Source organism: Triturus cristatus, chromosome 4_1 (genome assembly GCF_964204655.1).
Source record: "Triturus cristatus chromosome 4_1, aTriCri1.1, whole genome shotgun sequence".
In the NCBI taxonomy this organism is placed as follows: Eukaryota; Metazoa; Chordata; class Amphibia; order Caudata; family Salamandridae; genus Triturus; species Triturus cristatus.
In genome coordinates, this window is record NC_140585.1 from 811,436,471 (window position 1) to 811,463,410 (window position 26,940).

General features: G+C 42.4%; 1 protein-coding gene across 21 annotated transcripts in view; it reads right to left on the reverse strand.

Moving 5' to 3' along the window:
• Nucleotides 1-26,940, reverse strand: part of GRIP1 (glutamate receptor interacting protein 1) — a 1,150,044-nt gene that overhangs the window by 233,740 nt on the left and 889,364 nt on the right. For all 21 annotated transcript variants that reach the window (XM_085653460.1, XM_085653456.1, XM_085653454.1 and 18 more), the window contains one exon: nt 86-169. In XM_085653460.1, the coding sequence (XP_085509586.1) occupies nt 86-169 (84 nt within the window). The remainder of the gene's footprint in view (nt 1-85; nt 170-26,940) is intronic.

Consider the following 26,940-nt stretch of genomic DNA (forward strand, 5'->3'; position numbering starts at 1 on the left):
AGGAATACGCACTAGGAATATTTGTAATAGAAGACCTAATACATAAACTGGGTAAATGCCCCCTTACTTGATAGTCAAAACGTACCTCGTATTACGAATCCAAAAGTGTTTCCTTCTTTATGTAACGTGACTTCCACGGTTTTAAAAATGACACCTGAGCCTTGCACAGCTAAGGAAGAAAAACATGTGTTTGTAATGCAGGCAATTTCTTTTTAATTTTTTTTTACACATTTTACTTCAGTTTTTGACAATATTAACCATCAGATCACTGAACACGATAACGTTAAAAAGTAGCTTCAGAATCACAACTTTTCGGTGGGAGCAATAAAGGTATGCTGGCTGTACCCTCACTTCAAGAGCTAAAACATTTGTTACATTTACACCCATGTCCCCATTGAAAAAATCTCTATTCAATTAGTTAAAAAATACAAGATGGCTACCAAGAGGTGAGCCTTCAGCAGAAAAGGGAAGATGAACACACATTTGCTTAGGTCTCGAGTTTATAATGTGAGCGCTGAGCTGGTGGCTTTGTCAATGTTTCTCTGCAAATTACTGTTTAACAAAAGTAAAAGGAAAGAACATCAAAATACTGAAGCAAAAGCAAATATATTTTAGGATATCACAAAACGAAATTGAGTCCAATATTTTCAAAATGTATAAATGTCATGGTTTACTTTTCACTGAGAAACCTCTGAATAGAATTTAAAAAGAATAATGAAGTGTCAGAAAGTAAACAGAAACGTTTGGCAAGGCCTAATTTACTTTACAAAGAATTCAGCTATTTGCCCATCTGTAGCAGCCCAGGAAGAAGGTTTATGGGAGTCCAGGAGAACTGTCATGCTAACTTCTTCCTCAGATGCCAGCTGAGTGAGTGAAGCAAATACCCCTTTCCCCAGCACAAAACAAGCTGTTGTGCTTTTATGCAATGTGTGGAATGCAGGCGATAAAAAAAAAAAAACATTTAAGTCTGCTCTTCAGTCACATCCTAGCAAATATATTTCTGTTGCTGTGCAATTACAGACAAGGTGGGAGTGGCGGGGAGCAACACGGCGAAGAAGTCAGGGGGCAAATACCTGAGGGAGAAAGCAGCACAAGAGGGAGAGAGCTTTAAAACACACGAGCTCCGTTAAAAGAAAAGATAAAAATAGTTCCATAAAAGTTAGCAGTGGAAGAAGATAAGCCAGTGAATCAGAGAAATGATAAACATGCTCCAGGGGATAGACAAATAGAAGATGGGCAAGCCGGAGCAGGGAAAGCTAACGAATAAGCAGCAAGCAGACGAGAGTGACAACAAAGTCAGCCAATGATAAGCAATCGGTGAGATGCACACCCTTGTAAGCTCTTAGGAAGCTCACGATAGGTCTTATCACAAAAAATGACATTGTAAGCAGACGATAGAGGATTGCATCAAGCAGGTCATGAGAGTTTGTACTATCGCTGTAGCCTCCTTCCATACTGACACCACTTTCCCAAAACAATACCTACAAACACCCCTGCTGAGCGGTGTTACTTCTACTAACATGGAAAGTTACTGAATAGCAAAACAATCAGAATTATTGATAAAAAGCGCAGACAGATACCTCTGTTTTGCTTCCCTTTGGAAGATTAATTGTATCAAAGATTTGGGTCTCCTTTGGTAGTACAAATTAAGGTGCTCTCCTACCTTACACGGGGGGGTAGAGATGATGCAGCTTACATGCACGATGGCAAGGAGGGAGAGGGTTAATGCTTGTGTAGAGTTATGTGGAACATAGCTCTACACAAACTACGCAAATGCAATCCTGCTTAGAGTCATTGCTTACAAACGTAATGAACATTAGCTATCAACATTTGGTGTGCATTGATGTCAGCGCAGACAACTCTGGATAAAGATCAGGAAATATGTAAAGATAAAAACTCAGGGGCAAGTTTAGGAGGAAAAAGCCTTACAACAGTGACATCTCGAGATTGGTATGTGTAAGTTAGAATAGTTTATGTAGCATCCAATGACCAACAAGGTGAGTCAGATTCAAAACGACAGAGGAGCAAATGCCACAAAACAACAGCCGATTTGGATCAATAGTATTTATTCTACACATCCTTCTTGTTTCAATCTGGCATATGTTAGAAACTTTCCTAAGGTTTACATATTTATTCAGAAGTCACAATGTCTTTTAAGCAGCAGGAAGTGCTATACCACACTAACGTTGATGCACTAACTCCAGCAAGACATTGCTAAAGAATTCTCACAGTAGCGAACAGAAGATGAAGTAATGTAACTTTGGGAATGTATATGACTGAGCAGAGTTCAGAAGGGACAGACAAGAAAGGGGAGAAGTTAATTGAACATACAGAAACACACAGAAAAGCACACTGACTGAAACACAAACTTATCAGCTAAAATATAATAAGTATGTGTCAAGATAAAATATAGAACTGACAACCCTATTTGAAGAGTATGTGAGTAGTATGTGCTTAAAATCCAAGTATAGTTCAAGTATAGCAAACAGTAAAGATGTTTAATACAAAAACTGTCATTAGTTGAGCATGACAAATATTCTACAGAGAGTGCCTGGCTCATATCAAAATATCAGACGAGGCATTGTGCCGAGGAAAGGTGCAAACGTTAATTATTTCTAGAACGATTGATTCATACCAATGCTCCCCAAATATCCATGTAGTTTGCTTTCATATTGGCCACAGTTGGCAAAGGAGGTTGCAGCATATTAATTCACAAAATATCCAACACCCGAAACGTTTTAGGACATGGGCAAAGTTGGAAATATCCCGAGGGCCCGCTGTCCAAGAGGCCCACTGAGAATGTGAACTTTGACCCCGTCTATTCTATTTTTCTATCTGAACATCTGTCCGCTTCTGCCTACTTCTACCTCTGTCTCTCTATCCAGTGTCATCTTTAGGATAAGTGGATACACAAGTAAGACAAATTTCAACTGGTTTTGAGTGACCCTGTTAGAGTTTAATGTATAATTTAGTATTGTTTGTCATCATGCAAGCTTGATAGTAGGAAATAGGTAATAAAATTTGAAACGTTGTTCCATACAGGAGCTCCAAAATATGTCTTTCCCGGGACCTCAGCAACTCATTAAGATGAGTCGGTTCAACAAATCACCTTAATAGCATGTAATGTTGCAGATTTTTATTATTATGAATTATTAGGCTGTGCAACTTGGTACAAAATCACGATTAAAACAAAATAACACTTTGTCAAAAAGCGAGAAAGGACTCCTTGACAGCCCGCCTCGAACCCAGCTCAAACTACAGCAAAGAACTCTGCAGCATCGTCAAAGAGTTCTCCAAGCTTCAGGCTTGCGAAAACACCATCACCCACTCCCAGTCGCTCTGCAACACCTTTGCAGACTACTTCTTCAGAAAAATATTATCCATCTACAAACACTTTGACCCCTAAACCACCTATCTCCAGCACACACAAGCTACTGGACCTCACCAACTCCACCTCAACACCAAGATTCACAGCATGAGACCCTCTCACCACAAAACCACCGCCACCATCATGAGATCCATCAACTCAGGAGCCCCCAGAGACCCTGGTCCCTACCACATGTTCAACCTGGGAAACAAAACCATCAGCAAAGAGCTCACCTCAATCCTCAACACCTCCGCATCCTTCCCAATGAAAATGAAACACACAGAAATCAAACCCCGCCTCAAAAAACCCTTTTCAGACCAAGAGAAACCTAAAAACTTCTGAACCGTCTCATTCCTGCCCTCCCCAGCAAACGTTCTGGAAAAAGCTACCAATCTCTAACTCATCATCCACCTGGCCACCAACAACCTCCAGGACCCCTCCTAATCAGGGTTCCGCGCAAACCACAGCACAGAGACCACCCTAATAATGGCCACTGATGACATAAGAGCACTCCTAGACCAGGGGGATACTGCATCCCTGATTCTTATCGACCTATGCAATGATCTATACAGTGTCCCACCACACCCTGCTAAAAAGACTCCACCAGATGACGCCCTAAACTGGGTTGCATTTTTCCTTACCAGAAGAACTCAGAGTGTCTGCCTCTCACCCTACACTTTGGTCTCAAAGATCATCATCTGCAGCATCCCCAGGGATCCTCACTGAGCCCCGCTTATTCAACGCATACATTGGCCCTCTGGTCACCCTAGTCGGTGCCCACGGCATGAACATCATTTCATACAAGGACAACATTCAGCTCATACTCTTCCTATCCGCCGACCCCGCTCACACCAAAAATAATTTCCACAGATGTATGACCGGCGTCCCAAGCTGGATGCAGAACAAGTGCCTCAAGCTTAACACTGACAAAACGGAGGTACTCATTTTCCTGAGAAAAAAAACAACCCCTGGAATGACACCTGGTGGCCAGCTGACCTGGCACCCATCCGCAGACACGCAGAACACGCCAGGAACCTCTGCATCATACTTGACAGCAAGTTTACAATGAAAAAACAAATCATCACAGTCTGCTCAGCATTTTTTCTCACACTCCGCATGCTCTGGAAAATCTTCAAGTGGATCCCCATTAGCACCAAATGCACCGTCACCCAGGCCCTCATCACCAGACGCCTGGACTATGGCAACTCTCTCTACATGGAAGTCACCGCCCAGTTACTAAACAAACTGCAGACCATCCAGATATCAGCAGCCAGGCTCATTTACGACTTTACTAGGCGGCCCACATCACCCCCGCCTCAAACAACTCCTCTGGCTCCCGGTACACAAAAAGTGCCGTTCAAAATGCTGACCCACGTCTACAAAGCCTTGCACAAGCAAGGACCAGCCTGCATAAACCACAGACTGAACTTCCACACACCCATCAGACACCTGTGCTACGCCTTCCTCTCCCACGCCCACATCCTGTGCTTCTGCTGAACCAGAAGCAGCAGCCGCTCTTTCTCCTACCTGGCTTCAAAAACCTGGAACAGCCTTCCCCTCTGGACCTCACCCACCCTGCAGGAATTCAGACACAGACTAAAGACCTGGCTGTTCGTCTAACAGCGACCAGCAGTAGCCCCCCCAGCGCCGGGATACCCTCGCGGGTGATAAGCAGCGCTTTACGGATCCTGATTGATTGATTGTCAATTAATATACATTAGAACTTAGCAACCAACACAACTTCTTCTAACAGATTATTTTAAATAGATATAACAATACTACACTATCTATATACAGTAGTCTCGGTTGCTGTACATGCAATCATTCATAACTCATTTAGTTCGAAGGCTCTGGAATTTCTCTGATACTGTCTCAAAAAGATGTATTATGTTTCTTTCTATGAAAGCTATTCTATCCGTTGTTGCTATTTTAGAGAGTTAATTTATTCACTTGTTTATGTTACCATCCATTACCCTGCTATGTTCTTCCAAGTAATATCTTTCCTACAACAACTGCTTTTGGATCTATAGTTTAGTTAGAGAATTTTGCATACCTATGTTGGCAATAAAATTCAAAATTACCAATTTTGGATCCACTTTAATGGCACTACCCAGGATCATATTTGGTTTATTGTAGCCATTTTTACTAAGCTGTATCAGGTTTGGAACATTGATGTTGCATATTTTTGAAAAGCTTCAGTGCTGCGTCCATCATCTCTTTGTGTTTGCTTTGTTCGCTCTAAGTTGGCAGGGTTTGGCCAGAGGTGGGTCCTTTGCTCACTTTGCCACTGGATTCAAGATAGCCTGGCTGATGAGGGGTGTTACCCCGAAACCATTCCCAGGATTCTTGTTTTTGGTCCAGGGAAGACCTGGCTTGGCAGTTCAGACTGGACTGTTCCCATGAGGAACAGTGTCAAGACCGATTTGCACATGGCGGGGCCTGAACTGGGGTGGCAAAGTGAGTAAAAGAATGATGATGGATTTAACCCAGATCTAATAGTGACTGGGGGTGAGTTTCAGCGCTCCGTCCATCATCTTTTTGTATTTGCATATTTTTTTAACTCACCAACTTCCCAACCAAAATTACATCACAAACTACTTCAATTTATTAATTTTTGATGGAGTCCAATAAAGCCTACAACAGATTTTAACTGTGACAGTCTGCTCATCATATCAGTCTTACCTGGTGAGATTTCATCAAATCAGTGACCATCCAACTTGAAAATGCAATGATATTGCGTTTCATTGGGTTAAATTTGTAACCTGCTTCGTTTGAAAGATTTTTCCTCCAAAAACATGATGTAATTTCATTGGGAGAGGCAACTGTGGTGATCTGGGACCACACATTATGCAACAGTAGACAAGACAGCCAAATCCCACAATTAACTTTTTTTTTCTACAGCATAAGGTTTTCCCCCCTAAGTACCTACCAAGCAAATTTAAAGGAAACTGCACTGGTCACCAACCATTACCTGCTTATACTTGAACAAATTGTGCACCAGAAAAAGCTTCTACGTGCTGAAGTGGTTTTCCATTGGTCAACATCCAACACATACTGCACTGTCTTGGATTCCAGTCCACAAAAATAAAAATGACATTTTTCTTGAAAGGTTTTCTACTACTAGAAAAGTTTAAAGCACCATTTTAGACTGTGGTTCTGCTGTCAACCTATTTCATTCAGTATGCTCATACATCTGTGTCGTCATATATAAGTGGTAATTAGTTTACACTTACACACATCATGTTTGCAATTCCCTTTACCTGTTCAGGAAATTATTTTGTTATTTTCATCCTGCTTGTCAATTACCAAACATTCAACAGTTCTTGAAAGTTTAAACCTAGAACTCACCCAATCAACCAAAGAGAGGCTAGTGTACTGTAGAAAGCATCTGGCCCAACTCTGTGAGTAGCTGATGGAGGGTGTTGTGGAAGCTTGAATTTATAGAATTGGGGATTTCTAATGGTACTTTTATCCACAAGTAAATTTACATCCAAAAATAGCTGGATTTATAGTTGCTAGGTATTCACAAAGATACCTACAAGGTTTAAATTCTTTAACACCAGTGTACACTACAATAGTGTAGAATCACCCATCTGTAAACTACATACAAGGGGTGAGAGGTGGTTGTAACAAGGCATGGTTACCCTTGGGAGTTTGTAGATTAATACAAAAAAAGTCTCAATGTTTGGAAATTCATAAATTCCTCTCTCAATAGTGTAATGAAATCTGAGGTGGCCCACCTGTGTAGTATGTGGAGGTGCCCTCCCTACCAAGTTGGGCCTTCATACAAACAGCATGATAGGGGGTGACAGAAGACTTTTTAAAAATAACTGCAGCAAGTGCAGTGAGAAGATGCAGTTATGAATATTACATATTTTTCCTTCAGCGTATTTCCCTTCTTGAGTTACATGCTATGGTCAGTCCTCTACTTAAAAAGCCGGCCGCAGACCCTATGATATTGGCCAATTATCGTCCAATTTCATTACTGCCTGCCTTTTCAAAAATTTTGGAGAGGCACATCCATAAGGCACTTTCAACCTATGTGGAAAATAACGAGCTTCTTCATTCGTCCCAATCTGGGTTTAGGAGTAGTTATTCCACCGAGACGGCCCTGCTCGGGGTCACAGAAAAGATCAGGGAGCTCATGGATGACGGCCAAACGGTAGCATTGGTCTTGTTGGATCTAAGTGCGGCCTTCGACACCATTTCTCACTCCATACTGCTTGACAGGTTGGGGGAGAATGGTGTCGAAGGCAAAGCACTGGAGTGGATTAGATCATACTTATCCCTCCGCACTTTCCAGATCTCCTCTTCGGAGGCATGCTCTGAGGTATTCCACTCTCCTCATGGTGTGCCACAGGGATCGATCCTGAGCCCTTTGTTTTTTAATTTGTACCTACGACCATTGGCCAATCTTGCAGGAAATTTTGGTCTTATTTTAATGACTTATGCAGATGATTCTCAAATCCTGTTTTCACTTTCCAAATCTGACTCATCTGCTCCATCTGCATTAAAAATAGGCCTTCAGGAAATATTTAGTTGGATGTCAGCTAATCAACTTAAATTAAATGGGGAGAAAACAGAGGTCCTCCTCTTAGGGAATAGTAAAGATCTCTGGAGTGATCCCCATTGGCCATCGTCATTAGGTAAACTTCCACCTCCAGCCTCTCAGGTCAGAAACCTTGGGGTCATCATAGATGACAGTCTATCTATGACTCAGCAAGCCAACAAAGTGGCAGGCATATGTTTTACCATTCTTAAATGGCTTCGCAAAATTGTCTGGATGTTACCCCCTACTACCCAGAAGACCGTAGTCAATGCCTTAGTGACATCTCGGCTTGATTACGGTAACATCTTGTACCTGGGCTCAAACAAAGCAGTAATAAGACGTCTGCAACTGGTGCAAAACGCTGCTGCCAGACTGCTTTGCAGAATCCCTAGATCCGCTAGGATCACCAAACATCTTAGGGACCTGCATTGGCTCAGGGTTGAAAACCGGATTCATTTCAAAACCCTGACCTACCTATTTAAAATCAAAGCTGGCACTGCCCCCGAATACCTACAGGACCTTGCTAAGCCCTACCTCCCCAATCGCAGTCTTCGTTCTTGCACTGCTGCGAACTTTGCGGTACCAAGGTTCAAACGGGCTAGAATAGGCGGGAGATCATTTTCCTATTTGGGCCCAACTCTGTGGAACACATTACCCATTCATATACGCAAGGAGGAAAGCTATATGAATTTTAGAAAAAGTGTAAAAACCTGGTTGTTCGACAAATAAGTGCTTTAAATGCTCTCTATCCAGTTGTGTTTTGTGTTTTGCTGGTCCGGCGCCGGGAAACCCTTTGTGGGTAGCTGTGCGCCTTACAAGTGTTATAAAATAAATAAATAAATAAATAAAAATGTGCTAATCAACCAAATGTGAGTGCGTGCAATTGATGTAATGCACATTTCATTTATACTATTCTGTTTTGTAATGTGATAATCAAGTTTGTTTTACTATATTTGCAGTATTTATCTAAACACTGACTGTTCAGTTTTACATCATTTCATTAATAATTTCTGAAGAGTTTCTAGAAGGTTGTGTTTATAGCCGTTCAAAAGAATACAGTCTTGCAGAATGAAAATAATTGAAAGGGCATCAGGTCATTCACTACTTGCTTATTCTAAGGGTTTCAACATCAATGAAATAATGTAATTAAAGCCGAGAGCAAAGAGTGAGAATCTTCACATCAGTAAGAATCTAGAAGGGAATCTTCACATCAAGTGGCAATGGTACAGGCTTGGCAGAATCATATCACTGAATCTAACTGAAGGCTACCGGGTAGGGAGACACTTAGCCTTTGCTAGTTAAAGTTATCAGTGCAGCTGACCTTGAGAGACAGTATAGCACGCCTTGCTATTAAAATGAACATAAGTCCTTTTTGTTCAAACAGGAATACAGGTGTCAACCATCTGAAACTGAAAACAGGCTTTCTTTTCTGCTGTGCTAGAATTGGCATAGTGCTTGGAAGTAGCAGAATGGGGGTAGAATTGCTATAAACATGCCTGCAATCATGTTGGAGTTCTTCCTTTTATGTACGCATTCAGTAAACGTTGCTGCAATTTTATTTGTCTTTATTGTGGCTACAATTCAAATTGTGTGCACTGGATTAGGATGTTGATCTTAAAATAAATCTTTAAAATAGATTACACATTTATTAGCGATCTTCAGTATGTTATGCACTAATCAAAGAGGCTTTGTGGTTCCGCTAACTATACCTGTAATGTCTGATGGGATTTATTATTACCAGAAGCAGATTTCTCTCAAATATTGATCAGTGGGTTGTGGGGTGGTTGCAGTCAAACTAGTTTTCTCACTCGTGTAAGCACATTCACTAAGTTTTTAGTGCACAGGTTCTAATAAAACAAAATCTGCGATTCTAGAAAAGGTATCAATGCCAGGTGGTGTCTAATAGGACAGGGACCTTAGAAGGGAGAATCCTCTAGCACCATGGGATACGCAGGGCTGGTTGTTAGAAAAGGTCAGACATTTGCATTTGGAACAGACTGGGGTAAATTCCCTTCAAGGGTAGAGAGGAATAGAACACCACCAAACTTTGTGGGTGTGAGTGAAGTGATTTATCCACTGGGAAAATGTTTTCTTTGTGGAGAGCAAAAAAATAAAAAGAGTGTGCACAGAGGAGCTCCCTATTCCCATACAGAATTGTACTGAGTATACAATTATGTATTGGGGAAAAAGCCTACCACTGAAAAAATCACATGACTTTCCCACCTGTATCTGGCACACCTTTCCATACATACTCTTTGAAAGGTTTGTCAATTGGAAAAAAGTTCAAATGTTTATTCAAGCAGAGGTGTGAATCTCCAAAAGTACCTCTACACTTACTTTTGCAGATTGAGCATGAAAACTATCTTCTTTGCTACCTGTACCTGCTGATTCACTTTTCATACACATAATGCAGACATGAAAAACCATTTGATTCAACAATGGAATCTATTGAGGAACTGCATTCAGGAACTCCAAACATGATCAATCTACCCAATTCGAAATAATTCAATTTCCCAGCATTACATATAAAAGTAACACAAAGTCTCAATCAGAATTTGGCGCAAAAGGTTTATGTGGCTTGTTAGGTCTCGTCTGAGACAGTGCATTCGCGGTCACTTGCGAGACATTTTGTTAGCTTAAAGCAGTCTTAGAGTTCGCCTGTTACTTACCATTGGTTGGCTTCATTTTCACTCTTACCTGCTTGCTCCTGTTTGGTCAGCGCATGCCAGCTTCACTTGCTGTTCGTGTATTTATCACTCCCATTAAGCATGGCCCAAGTACTGATTTGTTTCTATGTCAGTGTCATCCCGCTGCTTGCACTTTCAAACCTGGGCTACTTTTTTCTTCTACCTGCAACGCTCACTAGGAGAGCAGGTGTTTGCAGACTGTCTCCACTGTCCCCCACCACAAGTTGTTGCTTGCCCCGTCCCCCTCCCATGTTGTTTTCCCATTGTCTTTGCTTGGTCTGTCTCCCTCCCCCTCCTACATTGTAATTTGACCCATTCCCCCACCCCCATCGTTGCTTGCCCAATTCTCCTCCTCTTCTGTGTTGCCACATCGTTGTTGCTTGCCTTGTCCCTCCTCTGCATTGTTGATTGATACATTTCCGCCACTAGTCCTTCGTCACTTTACCATCCCTCCCACCGCCTGTCATTGCTTGCCACATATCCTCACCCCTCCCTGTTTTTGCCACCACACCCTCCTCATCATTGCTTGTCTCTTACTGCCACCCGTCACATACCTCCCACTTTGTTGCCTGTCACCTCAAACCCATCCCTCCATTGGCCTCGTCATAGCACTCCCCCCCCCCCTCATTTTCAGCCATGCTGCACAGCAGCTGCACTGCAGTACAACATGAATAAAACACATTGACAAAGGTGAGACATATTGGCTTTGCCATTGTTTGTTTTCTAACATTTGAGCCACAAATACTGACAACATGCTGGTTTGACCTATTAAGGAGCCTGAAAAAAATCTTAGGCTTCTTTTCCCCATCAGTGCAGAAAAGGATCAAACAGGCCTTAATCATCTTGCACCTAGATTATTTTATCATTCTGTATCTAGGCACGACTGGTTATGTTAAAGAGACTGCAAATAATCCAGAATGTGGCGGCATGGCTGCTATGCCAGTGCCAAGAACTTGTTCACAATAGCACCCTGTGGAGAAGTGCATCCCATTCAAGGCACTATGTGTGGCTCATCAAATGTTTAAGAAGACCGGTGTACTAAGCTTGTTCCCTTTGCTTCAGCCTTATCTCCCTACCAGGGTGTTAAGATCAGCAAAACTCAATTTGACACTGATTCCACGCTTTGAGCTGACCAGACAGGGTAGCAGGTCTTTTCGTGTCTTGACATCCAAGCTATGGAAAAAAACTTATCTGGGCAGCCATGTGCGGTATAAATCACTGTAACATAACGTAACTTGCTTGTTTCTTAACTTCTCTCCTCCATCCATCGAGGGCACTACAGCAATAGTGAAGACAGTCCACTTAGGGGCTCCCACGGATCCCTGCCCCACCATATCTACAACCTGGGAAGAGCCACGATCAGCACTACACTTACTTCCATCATCAATATCTCAGCTCAAAACAGCCACATTGCCAGACAGCTAGAAACACACCAAAATCACCCCGTCCTAAAAAAACCTCAGCCATCCAGAAGTACTCAGCAACTACCAACCCATCTTGCTGCTCCCCTTCCCAACCAAAGTCATCGAGAAGTCCATCAACAGACAACTATCTGACCACCTAGAATACTACAAACTCCAGGTAAACTTTCAATCAGGATTCCGAAACAACCACAGTACTGAAACAGCTCTTGTTGCTGACACAGCCAAAATACGCACTATCCTCGGCCATGGACAGACCGCCGCCCTCATCCTCCTTGACCTCTCTGCCATTTTCGACACTGTCTACCAACACACATTCATCACCAGACTACACACAGCAGGAATACAAGGACCAACACTCAAATGGATGGCTTCCTTCCTCTCCAGAAGAACATGAGTCAGGCTCTCGCCATTCACATCAGAACCTAAGAACCTCATCCACAAAGTCCCACAGGGATCATCACTCAGTCCCACACTTTTCAACATGTACATGACTCCTCTGGCAAACATCATCGGATCCCATGGAATCAACTTTCTCTCCTATGCTGACATTCAGCTTTTTTTTCCTTCTCAGATGACACTGTCACCACCAAGACAAATTCCAAACAATGCATGACCAGGATGGCCAATTGGATGAAACAAAACTGCCTCAGGCTCAACACCCAAAAAATTGAAGTGCTGATCTTTGGGAATAAGAGCTCACCTTGGGACTCCACCTGGTGAACTGCTGATCTTGGACCCACACCGAACCCAACTAACCATGCGAGGAACCTAGACCTCACCCTGAACACCAACCTCACCATGAAGTCCCAGGTCAACGCCGTCACCTTCTCATGCTTCCACATCCTCCACACCTTACTTAAAATCTTCAAGGGGTTCCCACTGGACACAAGACGTATTATCATGAAGACCCTAGTTATAAACAGAATGGACTACGCCCTCCCAACCAGTCTCCTTCACAGATTTCAAACCATCCAAAATGCAGTCGCCAGACTCATCCTCGACCTGCACCACCACACCAATCCTCAGAGAGCTCCACTGGTATCCCATCCAGAAGTGCTGCTGTTGCAAACTTCTCACACACACATATTCTAGTCACTATACAACACGGGACCCTCATACCTCAATCACTGGCTTCACTTCCACCAACCCACCAGGCAAATTCATTCTGCATCACTGTCACTCACACACACACACACCCTGCATCCACAGAAGCAGAACGGGAGGTCGATCATTTTCCTACCAATACGCCGAATCCTGGAACGATCTCCCCAAACACATCAGGGCCTCCTTGTCACTTGAATTCCACAAGAAGCTGAAGACCCAGCTATTAAATTTGTTTCCTTGCTACACTCACCTACTCAGTGCCTGGATACGCTCACGGGTGACAAGAAGTGCTCTACAAATCCACTTTACATTACTTTCTATCCATTACAGGATTGGAGCTACGATCACTCACTGCACATTATTGCATATGCAAATTCCTCCAGGTATAACTTAGAGGGAATTGCTTATCAAAAGCATGTGGTAGAGTTAAATATAGTGCGCAAAATCAGTCACATAAAACGTTTTGCGCATTATTTTGCATTTGTTTCCCCATGAGAAATAACTGGGGCATATAGGAAACGTGCAAACAGTATTGAATGTCGTTGTTTTCTTTATTACCGCGTCATTTGGACAGAGACAGCTACTGAGGACGCCATAAACAAGTACATTGAGCACAGGTCTGCATATCAAAAACGATGTGCTACTTACTACCACACATTACTTGGTCACAAGGCATGCGGCGTATGTAGTGAAATTGAAAGACACATCATTCAGAAATACACCTCATTTCATTGTTTTTCTCTCAAAGGAAATAGATTTATGTGGGCGCGGGAATGGAAAAACGGCAGTCACTGTATGGTGCAGCACATTTAGCATGAAGCACAACTATGGACAATTTAAGTAAATATGCGGTTAAGATGTGGTTCAGTATTGCTTAGCTTAGGAAGACAAAAAGTCTATAAGACCCACCTTTTCTCTTGAGGCTGCCTGCCAGGGCATTAGTCCAGCGATGGCTTGCCCACCACTATACACTGGGCCGCGTCCCTGACGTACTGAAGAATTCATAATCTGCATTTTAGAGTCCTGGGAGAATGGCAGGCGTATAAGTGGGGTTGTTTAATATGATTGTTCCTCGCTGTGTTCTCAGAAAGGTACACTCGACATGCCAGCTGCTTTCCTTTTTTTCCTTTTTGACGCAGCTGGTTGGGGTTGTCACTCTCCTCTGCATTGCCTATCTCGGTACATTTCATAAACATGAATTAATGAGAGCAAGTGCCTTGGGAGTGAAGTGAAACGAATGGCGGACCTTCAACGCGGTCCCTTATGAACATCTGTCCACATCCTGCAGCCAGAACACGATATCATTTGGCATAAACGCAGATAAAAAAAAAACAAAAAAAACTGCAACTCTGCCGCCACGGGGGCGATGATTATTATTAAATGAAAAACAAAGGGGAAGAATTGGGAAATGTGACAGCTCCCTGTGAGGAAACCCACACGTTTGCTCTCTGACTGCAACAAACATGTAGGCTAATGACGCGAGCACCATGTTGGGGGAAATAAACTTGGCAGTCTGCTGACTGACATCAACCTCGCCGCCATTTAACGAGAAGCCAGACCAAAGAAAGGCTCGGATGCCAACGCGAGCGAGAGGAACTCGTCTACCCTTTCTCTGCCAGCGGCATCTGTCCATCAGAGGGAGGCATCTGTGTACTATTCAGATGATCTGGGTAACTTGGCTTTCAACAAGCATTGGAAAAGCCAACAGGTTTCGCCAAAGCCAGATTTAGTAAAATAAAACTGTTAATGACCAAGAGTACATGTATAATCTTCTTAAGTCGTATTTATGAACCACAGCCACAGAAGCCCACAGGTAAGTGGAATCTTGCACAAACAAAAGACATATTAACATTCTATATTCCAGTGAGGTAATGCTGTAATAAATGAAACATGAGATCACAACAATATCTCCCTTTCTTTATAGTAAACAAAAGGTAAAAGCAGGTAAGAGCGTAACAAACTAAATGAGCAAAAAGAAATGAATTACACTCACACTATATAAAAAGAAAGAAAAAGAGCAGTGAAAGAGAGGACTACAATATCACGAGGTTGCACGAGGAGAGGAGATAATCTCAATCACAAAATCTTAAAGGTTTAACAGTTTTCCTACCACTCCTCCTTGGTTTGGGGACAAGATTAGGAGAGTAAGAATGACTCAATTCAGAAATGTCAGAAGAGGAAGATGAAGTAGGAAAAGTGTGAGGATGCTTGTGTGAACTGAATGGAGAAGGAAGATCACGAGGATGCAAATCATGAAAATGCACCTTCACAAGTCTTACTTTATTCCACCATTTATTCCTGCTAGTCCTCACTGCGTCCTGGTCACAACTTCAACTCTGACTGGTGGTTTGAACTTTGACAATCCCTTTGGGACATGACTGGGGTCTTTAACACGGACCCAATCACCAACACGGAATACACTTTCTGTAGATTTTACCCTATGTTTTGTATCATACGGACTTCATTTTAGCTTGAAATTTTTCAACAGTGTGTCTTACAATTCTGTCCACATTTAACATGCATTCATTCTTTATTTGGCACTCTCGCAACCAAGCAGGACACAACCTGGATGCGGGAGGTCGTCCACGCAAGATTTCGAACGGTGAAAGACCAGAAACAGCATTGGGACACGACCTGTGAGACCAAAGCATCTCTTCAACAGCCTTACACAATTGGATCCTGTTCTGAACAGCCCACTGTATTCATTCCATTAGGGTGTGATTAGTTTTTTCTACTAAGCTTTTGGCTTGAGGATGATATAAAGCAACACATTTATTTTTAATAGCATTGGTATCCAAAAAACTTTTCATCTCCTTAGAAACAAACTGGACACCGTTGTCAGAGACAATCTCTTTTGTATAACCTTCCCTTAAAAACAAACTGTTTAGAAACTTGATACCTTCGGAAGTGTTAGGTTCTTCAACAAATTTGACTTTCCACCATTTACTGTAATAGTCAACAACCACAATAGCAAACTTAAACTTACGTGGTAGAATACTGAAAGGCCTAATGAAATCTATGGCCAGTTTTGACCACACTGACTCTGGTAAACTGACAGATTGAAGTGGGACAGCTTCGACCTTGAGCCCTTTATCACCGGATGGACAAATGACACACGCTCGGACGCTAGCTATAATAGCAGAATCCATGCCTGGCCACCAATAATTCTCTCTGATTTTCCTCTTAGTTATTGTCTGGCCTAAATGTCCCTCATGCCCATATGTGATAATCCTTTCTCTCAAACTGACAGGTGGGATACATTTATCTCCCCGTACCAACATCCCATTTTCTTCAATAGATAGTTCATCGCAAACTTTAAAATAAGTCTGTAGAGCCTGAGGTAAGGTCTTTTCTTTGGGCCACCCATTCATCACGTATTTTTTCACATCCTCTAATTCAACGTCTTTGCAGATTCTGAATTCCACTCTTTTTCAGAGAAAGTAGTATCATGACAAATATCAATGCTAGAAATAAGACATTCCTCATCATTTTCATCATTATTTTCTGTATAGTCAGTGAAACTTAAGGGTGAGCGGGAAAACTAATCCGCCCTAATGCTCTTTCCACCAGGGATATGTTCAACCGTAAAATTGTACTGTAAGAGTTTAGAACTTAATCTCGCTATCCAACCTGTGTGATTTTTGAAGACAGAACCACTTAAAATACTAACTAAAGGCTTATGGTCCATCTTGAGGACAAATTTTCTCCCCCAAATAAAACACTTAAAACGTTCAACTGCCCAACAACAACCCTAAAGTTCTTTTTCGATGACAGAGAAAACCATTTCATTTGTCCTCAGAGACCTTGAAGCAAAACCAATGGTTACTTTATTCGTCCCCTTCATTGGGACAATGGTGGCTCCCAAACCATTGTTACTCCCATCAACTGTGATGATGCATTCACTAGTGGAATCAAAAGGTGCAAGGACACCAGCCGATCAGATATCATTCTTCAACCTTTCAAATTCCTCCTAACAATTTTTGTCCCAGATACATTTTTTCTCTTTCTTTAACAGTTTTCTCAAAGCAACAGTTTTTGCAGAAACATTTTGGATAAATTTAGAATAAAATTCACAAAGACCTAAGAACGACGCTACGTTCTCCTTACTTTTGGGAATGGGAGCTCTGGTAATAGCGTCCACTAATCCTGGTCTGGGTTGAACCCCTTTCTTGACATTACATGGCCTAGATACTCAATGGTGCTTTTGGCAAACTCACATTTCCCAAGATTGGCAACAACTCCATACTTTTGTAACCTTTCCAAAACTGCACGCATACGTCTGTCATGAATAGACAAATGTTCTCCCGCAATTAAAATGTTGTCTTGGAATGTTACGACACCATCAATTCCTTCCAAGACATTTTCTAGGACGCGCTGAAAAACAGCGGTCGCCGACGCATGACCGAAAGGCATTCTTTTGATTTTGAACTGGAAAGTGCCCATTAGTGATACAAATACTGTGAGATGGCGTGATGACTCATCAAGTACCACCTGAAGGTAAGCAGATGCTAAGTCAATCTTGGAGAAAAACTTAGCACCTGAAAAAGTACTGATGATGTCATCAATTCTTGGAAGAGGGTGGGAGTCAATCCAAAAAGCCTTGTTTAGGATTCTGAGGTCAACACAGACTCTCAGTTGCCCATTCTTTTTCCTGGCAATGACTAAAGGTGATAACCATGAAGAAGACTCGATAGGTTCTATGACCCCATCATTACACATCTTCTTCAAGACCTTACCTAAATCTTCGCGCACACTAAAGGGTACATCTCTCAGTTTATGTTTCACCGGTTTGACATCACCTTGGGTTTTAATTTTGTGCTTGAACCTGTCATTTTACCAAGTTGGTCCTGAAAAACAGTGGGAAATATCTTAACCCATTTAGAACTGTTACCAACCGTATCTTGAGAACACTTACTCTCTTCACAATCCGTAACAAGTGAAACTTGGACATCTTTGCCAGGACTAAGGGTCATGCCAAAAAGGTCTTGGTGGTACTATCCGAGGATATTAAGCCCCTTATTTGGCAACATAAACTTTCCCAAAAATGGTACGATTTTTGAATTTGAGGTGACACTCAAAATATCCAGACAGTTCTATCTTCCTCCCATTATAAGTTACTGGGTTCCTGTCGGGTGGAAATAATTCTCGGTTCCCCCAGATCTCGGCAAATAACTTGTCAGTTACCATTGTCATTCTTGCACCAGAATCAATGAGGAGTTTAAGAATTTTACCATCCACCTCAATTTTCTCGTAAGGGTCTACACAATTGGATTCATCGTCTTGTACTACAACAATAATATCCCTCACACCTCTCATACAATTTTGTTCTTCATCAGAACTATCACACAAATCACCATCAGGGATTGCATTGACCTTGTCTCTGGGAGACTGGCAAACGTTCGCAAAATGCCCAATTTTCCACACAACTTGCATTTCACATTCTTTGCAAGACATTGCCGAACACAGAGAAGAAACTACCTTTGTACTCTTTCCTTTTAATGTTTTTTTTTAAAAAAACATTGTTCTGTTTTGGAACCAAGTTCTCATTCACCACAGATACACCAGTAGAGTGTTTACGAGTGAGCTCTTTTAAAGCTTTCCGTAACACTTCAATTCCCTTTACTACATCAATGGTTTCTAATAGGTTAGGATTTCTCATGGTGAGCAGTCTCTCTTGGACTTTTTTGTCCCAACAACGTACCACTATCTGGTCACAGATAAGTTGAGCTGTAAAATTCTCAAATTCACACTCTGCAGCAAGCATACGTAGGACAGCAACATAAGTATCAATAGACTAATCTTGTAACTGCTCTCTAGTAAAAAAAACTTATGCCTATTGACAATCAAACTAGGTTGTTCGACAAACTCTCTCTAATTTTTTTTACTGCCAATTCATACTCATCCAATTCAACTTGACCCTCTGGAATAGGATACGGTGGAAGATGTTCATATATAGATTGCCCTTCAAAATCAAGATTATGTTCTAATAAGAACCTCGTGCATTCTGGACGATACCTATTTCCACCGATGGCTCCCAGGTACTTGTTGAAAGCCCTGTACCAATTTCTCCAAGACACAGGAGGGTCACCAGGAGTTTGAAGAAATGGTGGTGGAGCCTTCACATTCTTCATGGTAGCCATGACGAAGATAAATGTAAACTGTTGCGGAAAATGATTTTGAAACCCTAAAATTCCTATAGTAGATAACACTTTAAAAAAAATATATGTATAGGGGTCACAAACTAGTAGTGGTGCACACACGGACAATAAAATTGTGTAAGAGAAGTAAATAAACAATATCACAATAATGCTTGTGCACATCACGGATGTTCCTTTTCAACAAGTATAGAACCTCTAATAATGTTCTGTGATGAACTGTTACCCTGAACTGCATGTGCACATCATGGATGTGCAAATTTTCCTTGAAAGTGTTTGTGAGTTACCTTGGACTGCGTGTGCACATCACGGACGTGCAAATCTTCTTTAATTGAGTGTGCACATCACGGACGTGTCAATTCTCTTTAATTGTATTGTAGAATCTTGTGATGATGTCCAACTTGGTCTTTAATGCAGATTAAAACCACTTGAGTTAAACTCATCCTTTAAATTGAAACGGTGAAGATTATCCTCTGCTGAAATTAATGCGATATCCGGTAAGTACTTGTCTTGCTTCAATACCGGTTTGCGTTCTAGTCGTTCTCTTCCTGTTTTGTTCACTTTCCCTGAAGAGGTATAAATGACGATACGGGACAGGGCTGTGATATGTTACGGGATTCACTATGTCAAAGCTTGGTGGGGTAGGCAAAAATTACTTCTTCCCCCTTTTCACAAAGCTGGTGTTTGAAATCCAAGCCGCAAACACAATACGAGCCGCACATTGAAAGTACAGTTTACTGAAGCGCTCGGCGTAGCTGTAGAATGTCTCACGATGAGAGACGCGTGCAGGGCGCTCGAGCGGCAGAAAAATTGAGCCGCGAGGGAAAGCACGCGCTCAGCTTAAAAAAATGTTTTGGGGATTAATTATGTGTTTTCGGTGTAAACATGCTTCTCAAATTCACCAGTACACGTAAATAACAATAGATACTGTCGGGCGTGAGCCTTGTAATCGCTCGTTTCATTAACTGGGTTTGAGTTGTTTTAAAGTCAAACAGTGTAAAAATGAAATTGAACAGCGAAAACCCAGCACTCCCCATGACCATTTAGTCGGGAGTTTTAAAATGATCTTTGCCCCAGGTTCAAAACACTACAGGGGTATGAGCAGTGTTTACGCGTCTTCTGTAGGCGCTCTCCCCAACTGATTTTTTTATTAACGTCTTTTCGATTTACCAATGTGAAATCCAATTCTTTCTCTGTTAAGAAGGGCAAAAAGTCTCTGTCAGCGCTGCTTAGAGTCTCTTAGTAATGAAAGTTAAAAGTACTCGCCTTATGTAGTCCCCAGAAACGGTTCATTCTTGTTTTCTCTCCGTTGTAGACACGAAGGACGGTGAGTGGCTGAGGATCCTTGTAATGTAGGTCCTTGGCTGTGGCTAAAACGTCGCCAAATTGTGGTAGTTGTACTGTTAATGACCAAGAGTACATGTATAATCTTCTTAAGTCGTATTTATTAACCACAGCCTCAGCAGCCCACAGGTAACTGACACAAGTAGAATCTTGCACAAACAAGAGACATATTAACATTCTATATTCCAGTGAGGTAATGCTGGAATAAATGAAACATGAGATCACAACACACAGCCCATAGGTCTCGTCTTTGGGACCTTATAAGCGTTTAGGTATGCAGCACATTATCCTATGTATTGTGTTGCTAGTTATTAAGTAGCTGTACAATTACTATATATTGTGTTATACAGTCTGATTTATGATGAAATGCTTGCCTCTTCCGCGTGCTGTATGCATGCTTTTCAATTTAATAACATGTGTATCTCCCTTTCTGTCCCGATGTGCTACTGTCAGTGTGTGCTTCCTACGGTACATTCTTCTGTACTGCTGCTCTTGTGCTCTACTGTACTTGGGACCTACAGCTCTTGGCAGCACACACACGCATTCAACTCCCAAAATGTGACAGCGCAGATGTACAGTGAATTCTGGATTTTTTGGGGAGTTGGAGGATTCTGTGGATAAAATACACATACAACCTGTTAGAGGAAGTTTGAATATCTGCTGCGCTGATTTGGTCTTTCATTCTACTGAAGGTGATTCAGACCTTCGTTTTGTGAGTCACACTATTCTTCGTGTGAGCTGTGTGGGTGGTGTGTAGTGCTTCTAGGGGCTTTCAACTCTGTTTGTTGTTTCGCTGTAAATTTAAGCCATGTCACTTACATATTGCACTGAAACCCTGTCATTTAGTGACCAAGTAGGAGCATGCTTGCATGCAGGAGAGGAAGTGTCCAATCTTCCCAGCATTAGCATATTTTTAACCAAGTCTCGGCATCAGAGCAACATCCTGTGATTCTGGGCAAATCGCTTAATCTCCCAGTGTCTTTGTCACAATGATCTGATACACGGGCTAACTGTAACCTTCTCCCTCGCTTTAGCTCCTGATAACAACCAATGCATGTGTTTACATTGTTTTAGATAAAAGCTAGGAATGCATCCTTTAACATTGATTTTAAAAACAAAAGCCCAAAAATTAAATATGAAAAGTAATCTGGTGCCCGTGTAAAGTGCTGCAGTGTCCTCGGTCCAATTTCAAATTATTTACAAAATGTTTTACATTTACCTTAATAAACTGATCTTAACCCCGCCGTGAACGATTCCAAAATCCTCCAATACATTTGGCAGAAAGGGAAGCCAACGTGAGGTCACTTAGCATCAAACCAAAAAAAACACGCAAAAGCGAAAGCACGGTGCGCGTTGTGTGTAACCTGACCCAAGAGGAATGCAGCTGCCACCCTGCGTCGCGTCTCAGCATTGGAGCAACATCCTGTGATTCTGGGCAAATCGCTTAATCTCCCAGTGTCTTTGTCACAATGATCTGATACACGGGCCAACTGTCACCTCCTCCCTCGCTTTAGCTCCTGATAACAACCAATGCATGTGCTTACATTGTTTCAGATAAAAGCTAGGAAGGCACCCTTTAACATTGATTTGAGAAACAAAAGCCAAAAAATTAAATATGAAAAGTAATCTGGTGTGCGTGTAAAGTGCTGCAGTGTCCTCGGTCCAATTTAAAATTATTTAGAAAATGTATTACATTTACCTTAATAAACTGATCCTAACCCCGCCGTGAACGATTCCCAAAGCCTCCGATACATCTGGCAGAAAGGGAAGCCAAGGTTAGGTCACTTAGCATTAAACCAAAAAAAAAAAAAAAAAACCAGCAAAAGCACGCCGCGCATTGTGTGTAACCTGACCCACGAGGAATGCAGCTGCCACCCTGCGTGCTGCTGCTTGCTCCCGAGAGCAAAACGCAGTGGGAGTGAACATTAAAAAAAGAGGTGGAACATGCGTCCGCCTTTAGCCATTTGCGTGCTTTCATTATTGAAAGAGACATGCAAAAGCCAATCCTATGTGTGGGAGGAGTCAGACCCACACGGAGTAGTTTAGAGTGCTTACAAGCAGCCTCGCAGAGCAGCACATGCGCACTGGCTCAGGCTCGACCTAAAAAAGGGCTAGGATGCGGCCAGCAAGTAGCATGTGAAAATGCCGCTTTTTACCGACGTCACACCTCCACCAATCAAGGGTCAGATGAACAAACTGGCTGCCCTTTTCAAGAGTAAGCTGAAAAGACTGACTGCCATTTTTCTTTGATTTTTTTTCTCACCCTTTGTAGAAAGAAGTAGATGGATATCTTGGTTTTGAATGAGCGTTGGTCAATTTAGTCTTTCTGTCTCTGCGGATACCGAATAATGCCAGCTATTGAATTCTTGATAAACTATCACGGATGGCTAGAACTCTTCCTGCTCCACCTTCTGACCCACCTCTCCTTGACATTTACCTCAGAACTCTCCGAAGTGGAAGCAAGTGCCTAAAATTAGAAATACTGTCTATGACGAAGTTCTCGTGTGATGTAGGCAGAAAAATCCATCGTAAACATTGCCCATCTCAAACTAATGGGAAAAACTTGGTCTACACACTGGCACCACCACTGTCCGTAGCAGTGCCAACAGCTGTTCCTTAACTGCTTACAGCGGTGTGATATGATATATGATATTGAGCAGATATACATAATTTGTCTATTTATAGGGGTTGCTCATACTGCTTTCAAAAATAACAGCAGCCATCCAGAACATCTCACTTCTGCACAAAAGGAACCAGACACAGATTGCAGAGCACTGTATGAAAAAGAATCTAAACACAGCCAGCCAGGCAAATTAAAACAGCAATGTTTAAAGTAAAAACAAACATGGTCATTAGAACAGACTGTGGGCAGTGGGGCTTGGGGGGTGAAGCAACACAAGGTAGCTGGGGGGGAGAATGTGAAGTGAAGAGACCGTGCTGTGCCAGTTCAGGGCACAAGGTTAAAAAATACAAGCATTGGCAAAGACAAAAGGTCCACTACTCCAGACAATTCAGAGACATCCACCCATGCTACCCCCATTAACACATGCACTCCTCACATTTCCAATACAAGCTTAGTGAGACACAGCCTCTCAAGAAAAGCTTGAATCTAAAGCCAAATCCAAACCCAAATCCCCATCCATTCCTACCTCCTCCCCTCTTAACCGGCACATCAACGAGACTCTTGGAAAACACACTCCCCAGTACACCACACCCCAAACCTCATCATCCAGTAACTATGCCATGATTGAGTCTAGACCGGGGGAAATTACGCAGGTACTACAACAACTAAAATCGGACCTGCAGAAGCTAACTAGCATCACTACTAAACTAAGACACAACAAGAGGCCATCTGATAAACTTGACAGTAATAGTCAGATCCCTCTTGACAAATGCCTACATCATGTGGCCCATCCATTAAAATTGATCAACTTCCAAACATCCCAGCGCACCAGTTGGCGAGCCGCTCCCTTACAGAACGCACCCTCAAGACCGTCCAGGACCAAAACCTCTCTTTCGGACAATGACATCCAGGACATTCTACATACATTCAAGAATGCATACCTCGACCCGTCACATAGCCTCAACCCCATCTCAACAATTATTTCAAATCCACACAGAAAACAAATACAAAACCCCAGAGAGATAAACAAGTCCAACCTCAAAGCAGTAACCATCACAGAGAAAACCACATTGAACACCAAACCCCACCTGAAATGCATACTCCTAAATTGGAGATCGGCCTGGAAACACGCAGCCGACATTGCCGACCTTATCCTTGCCCATGACCTTGACCTACTCCTGGTTAAAGAACGATTCTTGACATCCTAATTCCCCCTGGCTATGACATCGTAAGAGCTGATGGACCGGAAAGATAGGGTGGTGGCATAGCCTGCATACACCGCATCAACCTAGTGGCAACTCAATCACAATCTATCGACCTTGACACGTGCGAATACCTAGGCATAAACATCGCGAGCAACAACAGTCCCCTATGTAAACTACACTTGGTCTATCACCTTCCGGGCAACAATCTTGCATTCACCGAAACAAATCATGGCAATCATCTCCTCCAACACGGGGCAAATCTTGCTCAGGGACTTCAATCTCCAATGGAATGATCATAACGACCTCACAGTTAGCAGCCTAAAAACCTTCCTAACTGACCTCAAACTTGTCCAATTCTGCGATAGCCCAACGCACATACTGGGTGCAACACCAGATCTGGTCACTGCCAGAAAAACTCCATCATACTTAAATCAATCATCCCTTGTGACTGGACGGACCACCACAGCATCTCCTTCCTCACCACTGAACCAACGAAGACTCAAACTCCAACTTAAGAAACCCAAACATTGGCAAAGAAATACTCGCGACATTACCCTGAATGACCGAACATCCCTCACCAACAATTTTCTATCGCCACCAGCGGACCTCACAGATGTACATGAACTCACAACCCACTACAACAACGCGATGACGAACATTCGACACAGTGGCGCCTCTTCATCTTAAAAGGCCCTCCTCTAAAGACTCCAAACCTTGGTACAATGGGAACCTAAATGATCAACGCCGCAACCTGAGACTATCGGAAAGGACCTGGAGAGGACCTGAAGAGCTGCACCGTCGCTAGAACAACTTAAACAACTAAGATCAAGAAGGAGGAATTACAACAAACACATCAGAATCTCCAAAGCTAACGTCATCAAAGATCAACTAAACAATGCTAGAAATCGACCAAGAAAACTATTAGAAATTATTACTTTTGCCGCCCACTTCTTAGAAAAATCCAAAAATCCAAAATGATAGAAAAAGAGCTCCTTACAGCAAATGAACAACTCTCATTGTCGTCCCCACCTAACCCCATTGGGCCACAATCGGCACAAACACCTATCCAGCATGATCTTACCCTAAAAAACAATGCATCCTGGAACACTTTTAAAATCTTCGATGAAAATGGCATCCTCAAGTTAATAACACTCAAACCGTCAAACCACTTCTGCGATCCGCTTCCAGCCAACATCTTCAGTGGGATCAAAACTACTCTTACACCCATCTGGACAAAGATAGTGAATGCATCTCTATCTAAGGAACCCTTTCAAGCTGCTTAAAAGGACAGGTAACCTCTATTCTTAAAAAGCCAATGCTAACCACACAATTCCAGATAACTACCGTCCATTATCCTCTATTCCTACACTAGCAAAACTACTAGAGAAGTGCGTCCACTCCCAACTATGCAACCATATAGCCCAATTCCACCTCATTGACCAATTTCAATCAGCTGTCCTGAAGTGGTTTGCTTCCTTCTTAGACAACCAAACCCAAAGGATCAAGATTATTCACTCGCTATCCTCGAAAACACCCGTCACCTTGGGGGTCCCTCAAGGTTCCGCCCTATCTCCTACCCCCTTCAATATATGCATGGAACCCTTAACCGAAATTCTGAAATTCTCCAACATCAACTACCACATGTACGCAGATGTTACCCAACTATACCTAAAAATATCATCGCCGGATGACATCTGCCTACTCAACACAACTTTACCAAAAACCCACATCTGGCTAACAAAAAACCACCTCAAACTCAATGCGCTCAAAACTGACTTTCTCCTAATCTCCCCACTACAAGGACAAGGTGACATAGTAAACTGGATGAAACACCTAAAAGCCCTCAAATGCAAACCTCATATCATCGATTCCACAAGATCACTGGGAATAATACTGGATAAGAATCTCATCATGAGGGAGCACAGCCACCAGAGGAGCCAACTTTCATATGAGCATTCTCAGAAAACTAAAACCCTTCCTCAACGACAACGACCTACAAACAGCCGTTCAATCATTAGTTCTACCCAGAATAGACTATGCGAATACAACCTTATGTGGCCTGCCGAGATCCACTCTTGCTCCTCTAAGAGCCTCACTCAACGCGGCTGCAAGACTCCTCACTGGCTCCAGAAAGAACAACCACATCACCCCGGATCTAAAGGAACTGAATTGGCTCCCTTATGAGGCAAGAGCACAGCTAAAAATTGCATGCATTATGCACAAAGCCCTGCACCTCAATACACCAAAGTATCTAGCCAATAAACTTGACTTATCAGGCAATAGCAGAACTCTGAGAAGCACCAACACCCTGCGATTGAAACCACAAAAACTTAAGAAAAAGAAAACCTACACACGCACCTTCTCTGGCCTAGCACCAAGGATATGGAATGCCCTGCCCCAAACAATCAGAATGAACCCCTCCACCACCTCCTTCAAAAAAGAAGTCAAACTACTTCTAATGAATAAAACTCTCTACCGATTC